The 16,640-nt window shown below is 41.7% G+C and overlaps 2 protein-coding genes across 2 annotated transcripts; one reads left to right on the top strand and one right to left on the bottom strand.

Annotated features, from left to right (window-relative positions):
• The first annotated feature begins 1,982 nt into the window (after positions 1–1,982).
• On the top strand, positions 1,983–5,364 carry LOC120560563 (integumentary mucin B.1-like). Its single transcript, XM_039803195.1, has 3 exons — positions 1,983–3,194; positions 3,848–3,930; positions 4,025–5,364. The coding sequence occupies exons 1-3, from the start codon at positions 3,053–3,055 to the stop codon at positions 4,616–4,618; spliced, it is 819 nt and encodes a 272-aa protein (XP_039659129.1). The 5' UTR covers positions 1,983–3,052; the 3' UTR covers positions 4,619–5,364.
• Positions 5,365–8,701: 3,337 nt separating this feature from the next.
• rchy1 (ring finger and CHY zinc finger domain containing 1) lies at positions 8,702–16,435 on the bottom strand. Its single transcript, XM_039803194.1, has 9 exons — positions 16,335–16,435; positions 12,287–12,406; positions 12,014–12,129; positions 11,531–11,609; positions 11,372–11,416; positions 11,204–11,262; positions 10,755–10,784; positions 9,874–9,994; positions 8,702–9,660 (listed from the first exon to the last, which is right to left on the bottom strand). Exons 1-9 carry the CDS (start codon positions 16,383–16,385, stop codon positions 9,433–9,435), a joined length of 849 nt encoding a protein of 282 aa, XP_039659128.1. The 5' UTR covers positions 16,386–16,435; the 3' UTR covers positions 8,702–9,432.
• Between the last annotated feature and the right edge of the window lie 205 nt (positions 16,436–16,640).

Raw genomic sequence — 16,640 nt, 5'->3', positions numbered from 1 at the left:
TTTCATGGTGGATACTAGTGTCTGAGGGTAACGAGAGAGGTTAGTGACCACCAGGTGGGATCTCCCTTTTACGCAAATTTTCTGCCCATTGATTAATAAACCAAATGTTGCAGCTTCACAAAAGACCAAATTAAAAAAAGCAAAAGTTATCATTCAGTCCTATGCCTTGCTAGCAGCATGGCTCTAGTGATGGCAAGGATGTCAGTTGGTCCAGACTGAAATATCTAAACAAATATTTGATGTATTGCTATGAAATATGGTACATTCATGTCTTCCATCAAGGTGAATTGCAATGACTTATTTTACTGTAGCGCCAGCGTGGGATCACAAATTTAAACTTCTGAATACCTTAGGTTTATACCTGCAAAAGTGACCTTCCTATCTGCTGCATTTTCTGCTAAATGTTAGCATGCTAGCATAACAACCTTAACTAAGTGAGTGAACATGGTAAACCTCACATCAGTGTTGTCATTCTGAGCATGTTAGCATGCTGATGCTAGCATGTAGTTCAAAGCACCGTGGTGCCTGTGTACAGCCTGGATTTATTTCAGTTACCCGGCTTCACCAAGCCTAACGCGGTCCCACATAAGCTGTGTCACGACGGTGGTTAACAAGTTCAGTCAACCCAGGGTTTCCCAATCCAGCGGCGTGCACGTTCACATAACGGAGGCGGTGTTTGCACGGCACGACCAATCTCAAACATGGACAAGTCTACCACTCTACATAAGAGCAAACTATAATTCTACATAAATATGAAGAACACAGACACGATTTTACAGGCAAAACGCAATACAGTCGCTGCTTCCTAACCCAGAAAGGAAAACTGGTTAAAAAAACAGCAGATGCTGTAAATGCGTGAATTACAGTGCTTATCAATATCCCTTCCCCCTCAGTCAGGACCAAGTTCTGACCATAATTACACTTGTGCTTTCTATAAACTGTCATTGCTTTAGCCTATTATTTCAGTTTCATCCTTGGCACTGGTAAGCGATTGTGAGCGCAAATAAAAACATAATTCAAACTGACAAATAGCCTATATGTAATTCCCTCCGCTCAAAATTTCATAAAAATACCCATCAGGGAATATTAACAGGGTTGTCGGTCTCTAATTGTTTTACCTTTTCTGAGCGCACGTCTCTCTGTGCACACAAAGCTCCACATGATCTTCTAAGAACTGCGACGCTGTTATCAATAGAGTATTGATTGGTCAGTAGACGGTGCTTTAACACCGGTTGATCGCTAATCTCCAACGTAATCTGTCACAGATTCTGGTTTGTGATTGGTCACGCTGTGCAAACCCCGCCTCTTTTATGTGAACGCGCGCACCGCTGGATTGGGAAACCCTGGGTTGATTGAACTAGTTGTTAACCACCGTCGTGACACAGTTTTTATGCAGGACTGCGGTTGTTAGGTGAAGCCGGGTAACTGAAATAAATCCAGGGAATGTTGATCTTGATTCGTAGTACAGGCCTCTAGCCTGGCTCTGCCCTCCTACGTACTTCTGCTCAATTTTCATTTCCCTTCAGTACTCCGTCTGGGTTTGCGGTATAGTCTTGGGTTTTCTCTGGCCAAATATTTGGCGGTCCAATCAGCGAACAGAGGGAGTGGTTGAGAACGATGACGTTGAGAATGATGCGAGCGAAGCCATTTGGTCCGTTGTGGCAACGCTGCCGAAAATCCAGAAGTTAAAGCCTGAGCAAGAACAATCTTTGCTGAGTTGTGTTGGTGGCCATGATGTCGTGGCCCTCCTCCCCACGGGGTTCGGGAACAGTGAGATTTTCCAGATCGCTCCGTTAGTGGTGAAGGAGTTGGCTAAGGCTAACGCTAGCGATAGTTGTTGTCGGTCTATCCTCTTGTTGCACATGCGCATGACATACGTCACGAGCAAACGTTAGCGATTGGTTATGGCAGATCCAGAGTGGCTCTGGCCAGATCCAATAGTTTTAAACTTCAACAGAGTACCCGCCTTCAAGGAAGTTAACACTTGTCAATGGAGAGTGGCCAGACTCTCTTTACAAATGAAATGGACCAGAGTCTGCTAGGACCAGGCTAACAGGCCACTGCTATTGTAGCTGAAATCTTGAATTACTACAGCTAACGCCAAAGTGCTGTGGCTGGAATGTAATTATGTAAATTTTTATCAAGCACTAAATTAGTTTGGAGTATTGTCATTGTTTTCAACTTAATACTTCTACTTAGCTAGATTTCAGAGGGAAATGCTACACTTCTTGTGCCACATTTGACAGCTTGTTACGTTGTCGATTAGTGTGGCCTGTTAGGCATATAGATGAAACAAAATAGTTAAAAGCTCCACCTCAAGGCAACCACAATATTAAAATGCTGCTTACATGTTGCAACAATAATCCCATGAATAGAGTAAGTACTTTTAAATACATATTGCTGGTGGTATAAGTAATTTTACCCAAGGTTCTGCACGCCTTATGTCCACAAATTGCACATTTATCATTCTTATTAGGACATGGAGCTATTTAGAGTCTAAGCCACTATAACTGACACAATTGTGTTGGGGTGAAGCCTTAAATCCACTGCTTTGTTGCTCACATTCCTGACTTGTAAATTTGGTGAAGAACGGTCTTTCTTGGCTGTTGCTGTAACTGTAAATTATGAGAATAAATGTAGATATGGGGGCATGTAACTGGTGTGATTTCAGTAGGATATGTAGTAGTGGAAGTCCATATTTGTTTCTATTTCATATTTAACTTTGCTGGAAGAAATGCTATGAAATTAGTGTATACTTTGGCAGGATATTGAAGAAAAAAATATATCTCCCACGCCGAATAATGTAGCCTTTGTTGCGGTCATTGTAATGAGTAGCATTGACATTACCAGGAAATTCTGACATGTATTTAAAGTCTAAACCGGATTCTTCCCATTGTTCACACCAAAACCACAAAACACATGTTTGTTTACATATTCTTTTATTATCCTCTAAGAATTTGAGCACTCTCTAATTTAGCAGTGTCTGGGGTTATTTAATGATTTAGTTAGAATTGTTAGTGAGGCAGGGTTGGAGTTGAATAATGCTAACAACATGAATCAGATGATGAATTATTGGTTTATTGTACCCACACATATCAACAGCCTTATAAAAAGATGTCCAATGCAAGAAGAAATGAGCATATCTGCTGTGTCCCTATTGTGTGCAGGGATAAGAGGATACTCAACATATCGAGGTAGGACTTGAAGCAGGAATGCTATATTATCCAAAATACTACAGCTTAAATAATCTACCATGTACTATTTCAAGTGTGTTGATATTTCTTTGTAGCTCATGCCAAAGTTCTAGAACATTGTAAGAGATGTCATTTATTTAAAATGTGCTTTAGTTTGAAATGAAACATTTCAATTGAACTGAGTGGTGGAATTCAAATCCCTGCTTAAAATTCTGGTTTTATCTATATAAAGTATTGTTGATATGGAAAACCCTCAATGTTATACAGACATTTTGGTCTATAATTGAGTTAGAATATTTCAACCTGAAAAAGTGAATTTTTTGAAAATTATTGAAAAAAGTAGATTTGCATTGAAAAGGTGTTGACATATTCTTACCCACCTGACAGATTTTCTATATAATAATAATAATAATAATAATAATAATACAAATTTCAACTCAATTCCGGACTAAAATTACATCTCACCAAACAATGCATCATCTTTTAGGAGGTGATCATATGTTTTGTATGAAGAATAATCTGCTAAATAACCAGTAACTGGAGCGGTCAGGTGAAGGTAGTGAAGATAAAAGTAATTAAATGCAGTGGAATAGATGGAAAAACGTACATTCCACCAATTTACCGATCTAGTGCTTACGGCTTGTTTGTTTCAGCGAATAAAGGAGACACAGCAATGGCAATTCTGAGGACTACGCTTTGTGCCTTCCTCATGGTGACCGTGGCGTTGACCAAACCAGTGAGTAGCTCTGCTGTTCTGCTACTAGCACTATAAAGCAATCTAAAAAGGTCTTGTAGGAAAATGTCAAGATCATCCCTTATTATGAAAACAGATCTGCCTGAGTGGGGGTGAGGATTCATCCAAGTCGTCAGAATCCAGTGAGACAAATTCGTCAGAGGAGACTGCCGCCCACGTCGAGCCTTCACAGGAACCCGTGCAGCCGGCGCCTACAGAGCCAGACGTGCCTACTGCTACGGAGGGTGCTGCTGTCCTACTTCCCTCTGCAGAAGCAGGGCCTTCTCCAGCCACCCTAGACGCTTCGGCCCTGCCATACCCTGAGGACCCGCAAACCTCCACCGATGCCGACGCTTTGCAACTCGTTCCGGATGACCCTTCCCAAACTGCTCTGGGTGTAGACATTTCTCAGGACATGCCGAATTCGGATCCTGCGCAGGACTCAATTAACGCCGACACAGTGCCCGTCCTGCCAGATCCAGAGGTCTCACTAGTTGTTAGTGGCACAAATCAACCACCATCCACTGCCACTGCATACCAAAGTTTCCCCCAGGGTGCCACTCCAACCTCATTCTCCACAGCTCCGCCCCTGACGATCCCCGTCGATACCGCCCTGACTAGTGCCCCCGTCTGTTTCACTTTCCAGTTTTCCACCCCCGAGCCGAAACCCCCTAGAGGAGACAGCATTTGATCCTACCAGACGCAGCTATCCATTCTCACTTTTATAGTCCTACTCCAAGTTGCTGGTTCTGTCCATGTTATTGCTGTACATATAGGTCGTGCTGTGTTGCTACTTTTTCATTCGTCGCTGCTTGGTAAAAACCTTATCTCTATATTTTGTCATTTTCATTTCTTTTCATGAATTCCATTTTCTTTATAGTATCAAATCATAAGAGTTATCTCAAGACACTTTACAGATAGAATTTTAGGCAGAGACCTCGGCCGGACCCTGGCTCTTTGTTTTCTAAACTGTAAATCAATTGTTTTGGTCACCCTTTACGTCTGTGTGTCCATTTTAACAATTATTTCAACACTGAAGAGGCAGTATCATATGACATTATCAAGGTAAATAGCTAAATGTTTTTTAATTAGCCTTTTTTTTTTTTTTTTTTTTTCTCCATTTCCTGAAAAGCAACAGTTTTGGACGTACAAGGTTTTCGCCCAGCTGCGACAAATGGCATTATCAAGTCGAAAATATCCCGACCACACTGGTATTTTACTTTCATTCAACATGTCCTTCATCGGTTCCAATGTTGCTATAATGGTGCTAGTGTACATGACTGCTTTACAAGTACAATGGAAATGTAACCCCTTAAATGTATTCATATGGAGCAGCTGAAAATGTCATGTGATAAAATGTTCTGATCTCTTAATTCAATGATTGGTTCAGAAGACAACACAATTGTTAACGGTAGTTTAGTAAAATGTTTATTGGGAGTTTGTATTACTGTCATTGTTAAGGTAACCAGACTTTATCTCCGCAAGTAACAGACACCAAAAGCAAATGGTACCACAATCAAGGCCTTTGTGTAACAGCAGCCACACCAGAAATTACGGTACTGTCTACTCAATATGCAACATGTGTTGCAGTTGTAATTAAGTCACATTAGATTATTAAAATGAATAAGCAAGGCTGCACATATTTCCAATGCTACAGACCATACTGACATCTTAGCTAGTTTTAGAAACTGAGCAGGTTAAAGGCCCAATCAGCAATTTTTGAACCATCTAAATGAAAAGGTACAGTCACATTAATAATTGTTTGACTTTGCCCATGAAAAATACATATTTCTAAAATCCCCCAGCTATTATGACTCAAGAGTACTTGCCTGTTATACTTCAGTTTTTACAAACAACTGATGAAAATAAAAATGACATGAAAGGTTTTAATCCTGTTTTGAATATTGCTCATGGGGCTATCCTTTTGTTTATATTTGAATTGCAGCTTTTGACTTTTAAGAATTTGATAGGTAATATGACAGGGGGTTTAAGAATTTCCCTTTTAGTGTTTATTATTAATAGAACATTCAAGAGTAGGGTCCACACTCAATTAAAATATGGACTAAGAAGTCACATTTTGAAAGGTGGCATCTGTTTATTCTTTGACTGACAGGGCATCTATGCAACAAATATAAAGCAGCGAAACTGACAAGTGCAATGGGATAGTCCACACATGCACCTTTTGGGAATTTTCTGCACAAATGCCCTATGCCTCTTTCTAGGCATTTGTATGACTCGTTTTAAATGCCCTGTGTGTAGGTTCCTGAATTTTTCTGAATCCTATGCACATGGTTTGCACATCGCCTTGTGCCATGCTGCCAGCGTGTCAGTTAACGTGCAAACTTACCATTTACACGGTGACTTCTGCCTGAGGCTAGTTTTATTTCCTATTAGTGTCTGACACATTTACAAAACTGGTGGAGGGTTATTTGCACGGTCAGATACAGCACTGCATTTATGACAAGCTGACACACCTTTATTAACACGTCTTACTGAGAGCCTTTAAAGGTGTCTACACACCAACCAGACGGCCAACCCTCGGCAGAAAAGCCAGTCGAGATGATCAGTCTCCCCGTGTTGGTCCAAGAAGTGCCACAGAACACACCAAAAAGACGAGAGGAGACGAGACTTAATACATCTCTATAACAGCAGGCGGCGCTAATCTGTATTGTTGCCCAGGAAATGAAAACCGGCAGCTGATTGGACGAACGCGTCACATAGGTTTGTTTTCTCCGGAAATTCAAAGCCAGACTGTCATGGCGGCCGTTCAGAATACGATCTCATATTGTACTAAAATAGCTCACTGAAACATGTTTCGGAGAACATTTTAAGCGAGAAATAGGCCGTGCAGTTGCTGAATCTGTCTTCATTTCAGCTCAACAAAGGTCAGTTTAAAAGATTTTCATCAGATTTTGAGAGACTCTAGTCACCTCATTCCGCTCCCCATTTCTGGGTGAGTCCCGACTGCACTGCCGGCGACTGAACATGTCAGGTCGGACAAAATGAACGCCGACAGCCCCCCAGACTGATGACGGCACAGGACACACCGTATACAAACTGGGAACTATATTCTCAGAACGGCGAAGCACTGCTACTCTCTGCTACTTGGGCGGAGTGGTTGCTCGCAGCACCTGAAGCCATGTGGTGAGGAGCAGAGAGTTCGCCTTGAGTTCGCTCAGAGTTGGAGTAATAGAGTCAACAATTACTAGATAGTAAAAGCATAGTGACCTTGTTATTTGTACACCCTGTGACTATACAAATTAAGGCATGGATACCCGACCCGAGGCCAACGGGTCCCGACGGTAACCGACGAGCCGGGCCGGGTTCGGACAGATATTTAGAAATTGTGGTCGGGGTCGGGTCGGGCTCGGTCACATCAGCGCGATAAGGCATTTGTTGTAAAATGGTGCTGCGGCTCCTGAGAGCTCAGTGTGTGTGTGTGTGTGTGTGTGTGTGTGTGTGTGGGGTAAGTGGGCAGAAGAGAGATAGAGAAAGAGGAAGCAGACGTGTTGTAGATGCAACCGGAGCAGAGTTAGTGGTTATTCATGTTATAACGTCGGCCCTGGAGGTAAGGGACTCTAATACAAATCACAACATGTAAATAGAAACAGGTTGGCGTTATTTTGTCACTTATTGGGAGCAGTAGGCTAGTTGGAACCGGTTACCTCCAGGATCTGTGCTAGGCTTAGCTAGCGGTGGGGGCGTTAGACAGAGTTATGACACGCACGGAGATGAGAAGGGTATGTATGGACTTGTCTAACTCTGGGGGATACGGTGAATAAGCTAAAGTCTGCGTGTTCCTTTAAATAGCACCTATGGCACAGTCCCTGAACTTAAAGGTGCTCTAAGTGATGTGACGCGTTTTTTAGGCTACAACACTTTTTGTCACATACAGAAAACATCTCCTCACTATCCGCTAGCTGCCTGTCCCCTGAACATTCTGGAAAAAAAAGAAAACGCAGTCTCTGTAGACAGCCCAGGCAAGAAGGAGTTGGTTAAGTCATGAATATTCATCTGCAGTGATGGCTCAACCAGCTCCTTTTTCTCAGTTATTGGCTGGAACACTGTTTATTATGGTTCGTGGGGCAGGTTGGTGCGGTTTGTTTTTCTTGCCGTTTGTGGAGCCTGGGCTGTCTACAGAGACGGCGTTTTTTTTTACAGTGTGTTCAGGGGACAGGCAGCTAGCGGATAGTGAGGAGATGTTTGCTGTATGTGACGAAAAGTGTTGTAGCCTAAAAAACACGTCGCGTCACTTAGAGCACCTTTAACAGAAAACAATCACAATTGGTCTGATACTGTACAACACCCAGAAGTAGTAAACCTGCCCACACAGAGGCTCAGTGGTTGGACTGTCAGCTCCCCATCGAGACCTTCCTGGATGGCCGGATGGACCATGACTCGATATACCTCTTTCACACCAACGACTAGGGTCGGACCCAGGTCATCTGACCCGCGTCCAACCCTTCTTTTGTCAATTCAAAACAAAAGGTTGATCCCCGGCCGTGACAATTCAGACACAACCTGGGTCACAACCCCGGAAGCAATGCAAACCAATTACCTCAGGTGTTGGAAATGCGCATGAGGCTTAGACTCTTATGCAGTGAACAGCTAACGTTGTCACATACTGTACTCCAGCCCAGCTGTACACCACCAGAACGAGTGTGTCGTAGCTACTTGAATTCCTCGGCGCACAGTGTGACCTGGGTTGTGCAGCCGAGTCGATCGACGCAAATTAATTAACCTTTTAACCCTCAAACACAAACGTCAACCCTGGTTTAATCCTTGATGAGCCCTCAGAGGGAAAGTTTTTTTATTTTAATAATTTTTTTTAAATCGCCTTTAGGTTTGAATGTGTGTTAAGCTTGATGTATACTTCTGCGTAAAATCTACGCCGTTGCTACGTACGTAGGTACGTGGAGACACGGACCTACGGCGGACCCTACACCGTAGCCTGACGTGCACCTCTCCAAAAATGTTAACTACGTGTCGCGGCGTGTCCCACCTTGGTCGGAAAGCACAGGGAAGCTAATCGCCGCCACTCTCTCTCTATCACCCACTCCCCACACAGCTCGATGGTGTCTTTTACTCCCAACTGCTCCTTCCAGGCAGCGCTGCGACCGCTGCCTTCAAGGCACCTACACAAAAAACACAGATAAGCCCCCCACACACCAACGCGTATATATATATATATATATAACATCGGGCCACTTACGTAGGCTACGGCGAAAGCTCTGCGTGGAGCCTCCGCAGAACCATAAATCAAGCTGTTAGGTTAGTCCTGTGAAAGCCTGAAACCCTTCATCTCACCCAATGTATGCTGGGATAGGTTGCCTGGCCCTGAAGAGGATAAGCAGGTACAGAAAATAGATGGATTTTTGGGGTATTTTGTACAATCTAGGAATATTGGCTCAGTCTACCGTTACACTCAATGTAAGTTAGTACGAGTAAGTGCACCAGCCAAATGTCTATATGCACAAATGTCCCCCAGTGTGGTTGGCTGCAATCTTAATGTGGCGTGGGTGACTGAGGCGGATCTTGCTGCTCTGGCTCTGTGTCTGTTTCTGCCTCGTTCTCAGCGTCCTGCTCTGGCTGCTGTGGCTCAGGCTGCTGTTGCTCAGGCTGCTGGATCAGTCCCCCGTCCTGTGCTGTGTTGTACGAACCACAGCCGCTGCACTTCATCCCCAGCACGTGGAAAGGCACTGTGCAATGGGCTTGGCAGTCGTTACATATAATCTGTAGTAAGAAAAAAACAAAAGTAATGGATTAAATATAAAGCTAGACCCCACAGTCACCAAAGCCCATCTTTATTGAATTGTACAAATTGGAATGAATTAAACGCAAAAATTGGGCATGTCTAAAAAATGAGATTCTGATCAGATCAGTAATTCAACCCTTCTTTTACCTAAAGTATTACTTGTGTAGGTTATCGTATTATTGAGGTCTTACTTTGACAGTAGCACCCTGGTATTCAGTGGGCATCGGTGACTGGGCAATGTCTTTGTCGATTTGATCCCAGTGGTCCTCCATGTTCCAGGCAGAGTGCATACACAGGGGGCAGCGATACGCTCTAAACCAAATGAGGAAAATGTACATTTAGTGGAAGAGCTCAGGTCAGTGATCAGATTTACAGCATCACCTAACCCAGACCTGATTTTGGAACCATGGCTGACTTATTTTAAAGGGATGCTTTGCCGATTTTAAACCAGCTCTGTGTCATCTTTGTGTGGGCGGTGTGTTTAGATGAACGGTGTTTGTCCAGTACGTGGAGCTAAAATCATCTAAATTTCTCTTTAAATGTAAGGACAGAATACGCTGCTTCCTAGGGCTAGTTATCGTTAAAAAATATTCGATACCAGTACCGATACCAATACCCTGACTTTGATACCGGTTCCTAAACGATACTTTTTTCGATACCACTTTAATAAAACAAAAAGAAATTACAACATTTCACATTAGGGCACAAATCTATTTATTTATTTTCAGCACCTGCTAAGAGTTTTTCCTACAACGTAATGTTAGACAGCCAATCACAAACATTATTAGATCTTGGTAGAAGAATGCTGCGTGCTTATTGGCTCACTGACGCTGATGAGATTTACTCCTTAGGTATTAAAATTGGGCATTTTTAGATACTCAATACTTTAGAGGCAATTTGGTCGCTGCCAAAAATGTATTGAATTCGGTACCTAAAAACTCACGGACTGATGCAATCAAATGAAATGTATTGAAATGTTCAAAAACAAACAAATAATCCATAAACCTGGAACCAGACCGTATTTTACTCATATACTATACAGTTAACAGGAAAACGGACTGCTAAGACATACCCTGTTCTGACCATGTCATCGAAGCAGGTCCTGCAGAGAATGTGAACAAACACATTAATTGTTACCTTTATGTCATAACACATCTTGAACTATGATTACTAAATAAATATAACCTATATTTAAGGATAATGTAGGGCTTGAAAATATAACATTTAGATTTATTAGTCTACATCATCGACAATATTTTTAAGGCCTTTTCAATTCCCTTCATCTTTGTAATTATATTATATTTCTATTTTTGTTTTACATATACTATGACTATTTTTTTTAAAACATGGCATATAGAGTAAACAATCTGTATAGAAATCTTTTAGGCCACATTCCTACAGTCCTACATTCATGTATTTTTCCTGCAGTGTAATAAAAATTGGGCTATATATACAAACAGCAAAATATGCACAAGTCAATCCCACTGACCAACACTGAGCTACTAGTCTTTAGAGTCATACTTGTGTAAAAGATGGCCGCATGGAAGAACGTGAGCTCCAATTCTGGACGTGTGAATATCCTGTACATGCAAAAGAGAATCATATCAAATTGTAGAGAAAATAATGGATTGCATAAAAAGCCAACAACCCTAGCAATACTGTCCCCTAATGTAATATAGGTTTTGTTACCTCCATACACACTGGGCAGTTCTGCCTCGAAACATTTTCAACACACTGAAACATAAAAGGCAATTGTAAATGACAGCAGTGTGGACGCTCATTTGCTCGTCAAACAGAATACACACGTGATGTATGCGGGTCAGAAAACAGATGCAGGCTAATAATCACCTTGTGGTTTCCCCGCAGATCCTGGGCTAAACACAGATTGCACTTTTCACAATGGAAATAATTCCCCCTGGGCCCAATCCTGTAGGGGTCAAAACACAGTGTCACTGATGACAATCACCACATGTATGGGTATGTGTAACATGACATAACAAGTGTCAACAGCAGTATGGTGGATACAAAAACCCACTGCAATTTAGAAACACTGAAATCTAATACTAGGTTGATAAAACAAACATCGCAACATTGTAATTTTAAAAACTTGAATTACTGTTGCAAAAAAAGGGCACATTTTAAGAAGGTATTCACCTTGAGACATTTATACTTTTATTTTGAAATATCCACATCATTGATAATTAATCATTAATCATAATTATAGCCTTAGTAGAAGACACTAAGTCTTCTACTAAGGCTATAATTATGAGAAGATTTGAGAAGCCGGGTGACGTGTATTTAAAAAGATATATGAATTCTACTATTGCTCACCTGCATATTCCACAGGGCAGACAGTGGTACTGCTTCTTATCCTTGTCAAACAAGTGGCAAATGTCACAGTAATACTCCCCAAACTGCACATGACACTGCTGGCAAGTCTGCTTCGCCTAAAAGAGTGATATCTGTACTTAACCACTACATACACAAATGCAACAGAAACACCAAAAGGGAAACAATTGCCATTTAAGATCAGTGAGTGGTCCTGCGGCCACAGCTGAACATTGGAGTTGAAACGTATCAGCTGCCGTTGTTTGTCTCAGTTACCTGCTGCACTGTTTGACACTCGGAGCACTGCACCTCTCGGACTTTGAATCGATCCATCTGGTGGTTCTCCTCCGCATCGTGGCACAGCCGACACACATACAGTTTACCACAGCAGGGTGCCTGCAGTGCATAGACACGTGATTACACACAGGTATTAGGGTTGCACGATATTGACAAAATGTGATATTGATTATGAATATTGTGATATCGATATTAATTTCGATATTTTTTAAACATATGTAAAATTACAAAAGTTACGGGGAAACGCATCAAAATAGATTCAAATAAGTTTTCTTACAACACAAAGTTTATTTCAACTGACAGTCATATTGGACTGGTACAACATGTCGACCGGTTGGACAGTAGGGTTGGGCATCAAGAACCGATTCCTACTTGGAATCGTTTCAAAAATTACGATTCCATCGGAATCGTTTCTTTATTGGAATCGTTTGGAGGATTTGGTTTCAAATCTGATCACGGGTTACAAATTTAAGTTTTGGTTTCCGTAAGCGACCAGGCGCTTGTTGTGTTGCAGCCATGGAGCACAGTAAGCGGCGCTCTAGTGTGGCTTTATTTTACATTGAAAAAGCCCTGTCAAACTGCAACCCACCTTTGAATCAAAATAAAACTTTCCTCTTATTTGTAAAATAAGCACATGACCCGTTTCAACTCCACCACTCAAAGAATCGGAATGGAGAATCGATAAGAACCGGAATCGAAAGGAAGAATCGGAATTGGAATCAGAATCGTTAATATCCAAAGTTACAATGCCCAACCCTATTGTACAGTATAAAATAAGGGTGAGGCTATTTGCACCCCTGGTACAATTAGCAGTGTATGCTATTCGTACCCTGGTACAATTAGAAATGAATGCTATTCTTACCCCGCCATTGCACACAGCAATGTTCTATTAATACCCCATCTGGTACAAATATCAATGTATGCTATTTGCACCCCTGTGCATTTACAGTACCTTGGCATATATTTACACACAGTTATCCATACTACTCATGTATTACACCTTTTTGGAATATTATCGCCCTGACATTCTTACCCTAACCATAACCAATCCCACTCCTCTTGCTTAAACCTACCCAACCAGAGCAGGCATATTCATGAGTCTTCCCGTACCACCCTGCAAAAAAAAAATTCTGCGTTCGCGGACCCTGACTTGCGCAATTGCATGCAAATTATCTAATCCAAAATGAAAAATACAAGATCACCTCACCGGGGAAACTCCAGACTCCAGAAATTCAATTGTTACAAACTTTAGACGCAAAACTTCCCTAATATGCCAGTTTCTGCGGTCATGGAAGATGAACGTCCGCCATGATTTCGGTGCACGCGAGCAACATTTTTTTGTTGTTACGTCACAGGGTGTGAATAGCTCAGCTGTGTGGCCGAGGCTATTCGTACCGGGGGTACAAATAGCCACTCCGATAAAATAAATAAAGAGAACAGGACACAACTTTTCTTTCGCTTCTCTGATTCGTTCCGTTTTGTTGTCTCTATCTATTTCTTCACTTAGACTTTCCCTCTGTTGAAATATGCACACACGTGGTATGCTCGATAGGGTTTGTCACGTAGTGGACCCGTGCGCTGACGTGCACACTTAAATCGCACAAACAGCTGACTTCAGACTTGACTCGGACTCGACCCAAAAGACTTCAGACTTGATAAATAGCAAAAAATTGCCGGTGCAACACGGATGTCTTTTACTTGATGATTTTTTTTACAGTGACTAACGTTTCGATGTATAGTTACATCTTCATCAGAGTCATCTGATGAAGATGTAACTATACATCGAAACGTTAGTCACTGTTATGCACCTTAGTAAATAAAATCATCAAGTAGAAGACATCCGTGTTGCACCGGCAATTTTTTGCTATTTATTCTGTTGTGTCCTGCCTTGGTTGCACCGGATTGTTGTGGTCTGCAGAAGCGCAGAGAACTCCCCCTTTTTTCCTTGACTTCAGACTTGACTTGCGACTCGACCCAAAAGACTTCAGACTCGAGATTCGAGACTCATCAACAACCTGTTTTCATGCAATTATTGCTTTTTAAATCTAAATTTATTCATGTATTTCTATTTTCTTTTATTGGCGCATATACCTTGGGGAAACGTATGACGAGCTGCATGTCCCTGCCCTTTGCCATAATGTGCAATGTAACGCATGTGTTATGCCTTATGTGCGCGCACTCGCATATCAAAAAAATACATTGACGATGGCGACACCAAGTCCTCCCAGAGTTGTGCCTTTTGTCATTAGTTTTGCTTTTAATAACTTGGTAAACAGTGGCAGTAAGCGAACAGCTTACATGCAAGGTGTGTGGCACCAAGATAAATGATGCCCGATCAACGCCTAACTTGATCAGGCATCTCAAAACGCACCTAAATAGGTCAGTCACTCTCACGCTAATGTGAAAGAGACGTTAAATTTAGCATATATTATCACAGGTAACAAGCCAACCATTGTAAAGTTCTGTGCTAATGCTGGGAACAGGCAGATTATATCTTTATAATTAGTAGTCGCTGACAGGCTCCTGGTGTGGCGGACGCGAGGGAAGGCAAACTCATGTGATGCGTAATTGATCCCGTGGATCAATTTGTAGGCTATAAAAGTTAACAAGGTGTACCCGGTCCACCAAACACTGGCTGTCTTGACGTGCACTAATATGTGCAAGTGGCACGGTAACTGGCCAATGAAACATGATCATTATAGGGTTTCAAGCGGGCTCTAAATCGAACACAACTAAGCCGCACAGCGCAGCATTCCACAAAATAAACAAAATATCGCATACTTATTAGTGATAGACCATTTTCATCGGCCGGCGGATATATCGGGCCGATATTTGCGTTTTTACGTGTAACGGCATCGGCCGATACGTGGCTGCTGCGTTCGACGATAGTTTTTTCCCGGCATTATTTACAGACAGGCATCCAATTCCAATGGCTACTTTTCAGGTTTATTGTTTTCTTAAATTATTTAAATGTGTTGACAAAGGACATTTTGTGATGATTATATCTGTCTTATAATATGTCAGCAAGCAATGCATCATCAAGGCTGTGTTGTAGATGTTGATGAAAGCCTTTTACACCTTTTACCCTTGCACAGTTAACCATATGCAGTGCACCCATCCATATGATGCACATTGCACACATAATTTGGGTGATATGAATGTAAGATGATTGCAGAAGTGACACTGATCTTTGTTTTTTTGCATTATTTTTAAAGAAATGGCAGAGCAGATTCTGAAAACAAATCCAGTGTGGCAGCGTTTACATTTTTATGATGTAAATTGAGGGAGCAAAAGCAGTATTGGCTCCAAATATCGGCTCAAGAAAATCGGCAGCCCGTATCAGTCATCGGCTAAGGCTGATGAAGAAAAGAAAAAAATCGGTATCGGCACTAAAAAATCCATATCAGTCGATCCCTTATACTTATTGCAACACTTTCAATATATTGCGATAACGATATTATATATCTTGCACCCCTAGATATAATATTGCGCAACGTGATATTGCGATAACGATATTGAGTCGCTATATCTTGCACCCCTAACAGGTATGTCAACCATAGTCATATCACAGTTTATGCTTACACTTAAGGGTAGCCTCAACAATACATTGAATATGGCTACAACAAAACTGGAAGTTTATAGAAATGTAATGTCCCTTTTTGTACGCATGAATGTAGTAAATTAAATAACCAATAACTGAGTAATGACATACTCACTAAACTCTTAAACCTTCGCCATTCCCCTGTTCCCATGTTTTACAGCTAACATATAAGAAACGTATAGGACACTAACGTTAACTAATATGTCGTAACGACACCCGGCTAGCGTTTAACGTTAAGTAACGTAACGTTAAAGTTAACTAGCTAGCTAGGTTAGCTGTGAGTGGTTGCTACTAGAGCTATACAGTAGCAGCACTACTCGTTATAGCAGTCACATTGAAGTATATTCAACACCAATATGCCTCCATCATGCATTTATGGAAAATATGTATTTCAAGAAGTTAACACATTTCAAGAAGTTAACTCACTTTCAATAAGCAGCTACGCACATAATGCTCACAACCGGCAGGGGAAGCCATGTTTGCTCCAGGTTTGCTCCAAAACTGGCTCTTCTTCTAGTGCGATGACGAGGTCGCCCTCTTTTCTTTTTCTCTTCCTTTTTGACGGCGTAGACGCAGCATTGCTGCCCTCTTCCGTTTGAGAATCATAACCGTTAGCAAAATTATATTCATATTAGTTACGTACAGGGCTCAAAATAAGCACCAGAACAGCCAGAAGTGCTGGTAGAATATGCAGATGTCTGGTATATTCCTTTCACTCCCCAGCCAAAAAAC

This window comes from Perca fluviatilis, chromosome 6, assembly GCF_010015445.1.
Source record: "Perca fluviatilis chromosome 6, GENO_Pfluv_1.0, whole genome shotgun sequence".
Taxonomy (NCBI): domain Eukaryota; kingdom Metazoa; phylum Chordata; class Actinopteri; order Perciformes; family Percidae; genus Perca; species Perca fluviatilis.
The sequence above is the reverse complement of the archived record's forward strand: the minus strand, read 5'-3'. Positions and strand labels throughout refer to the sequence as shown.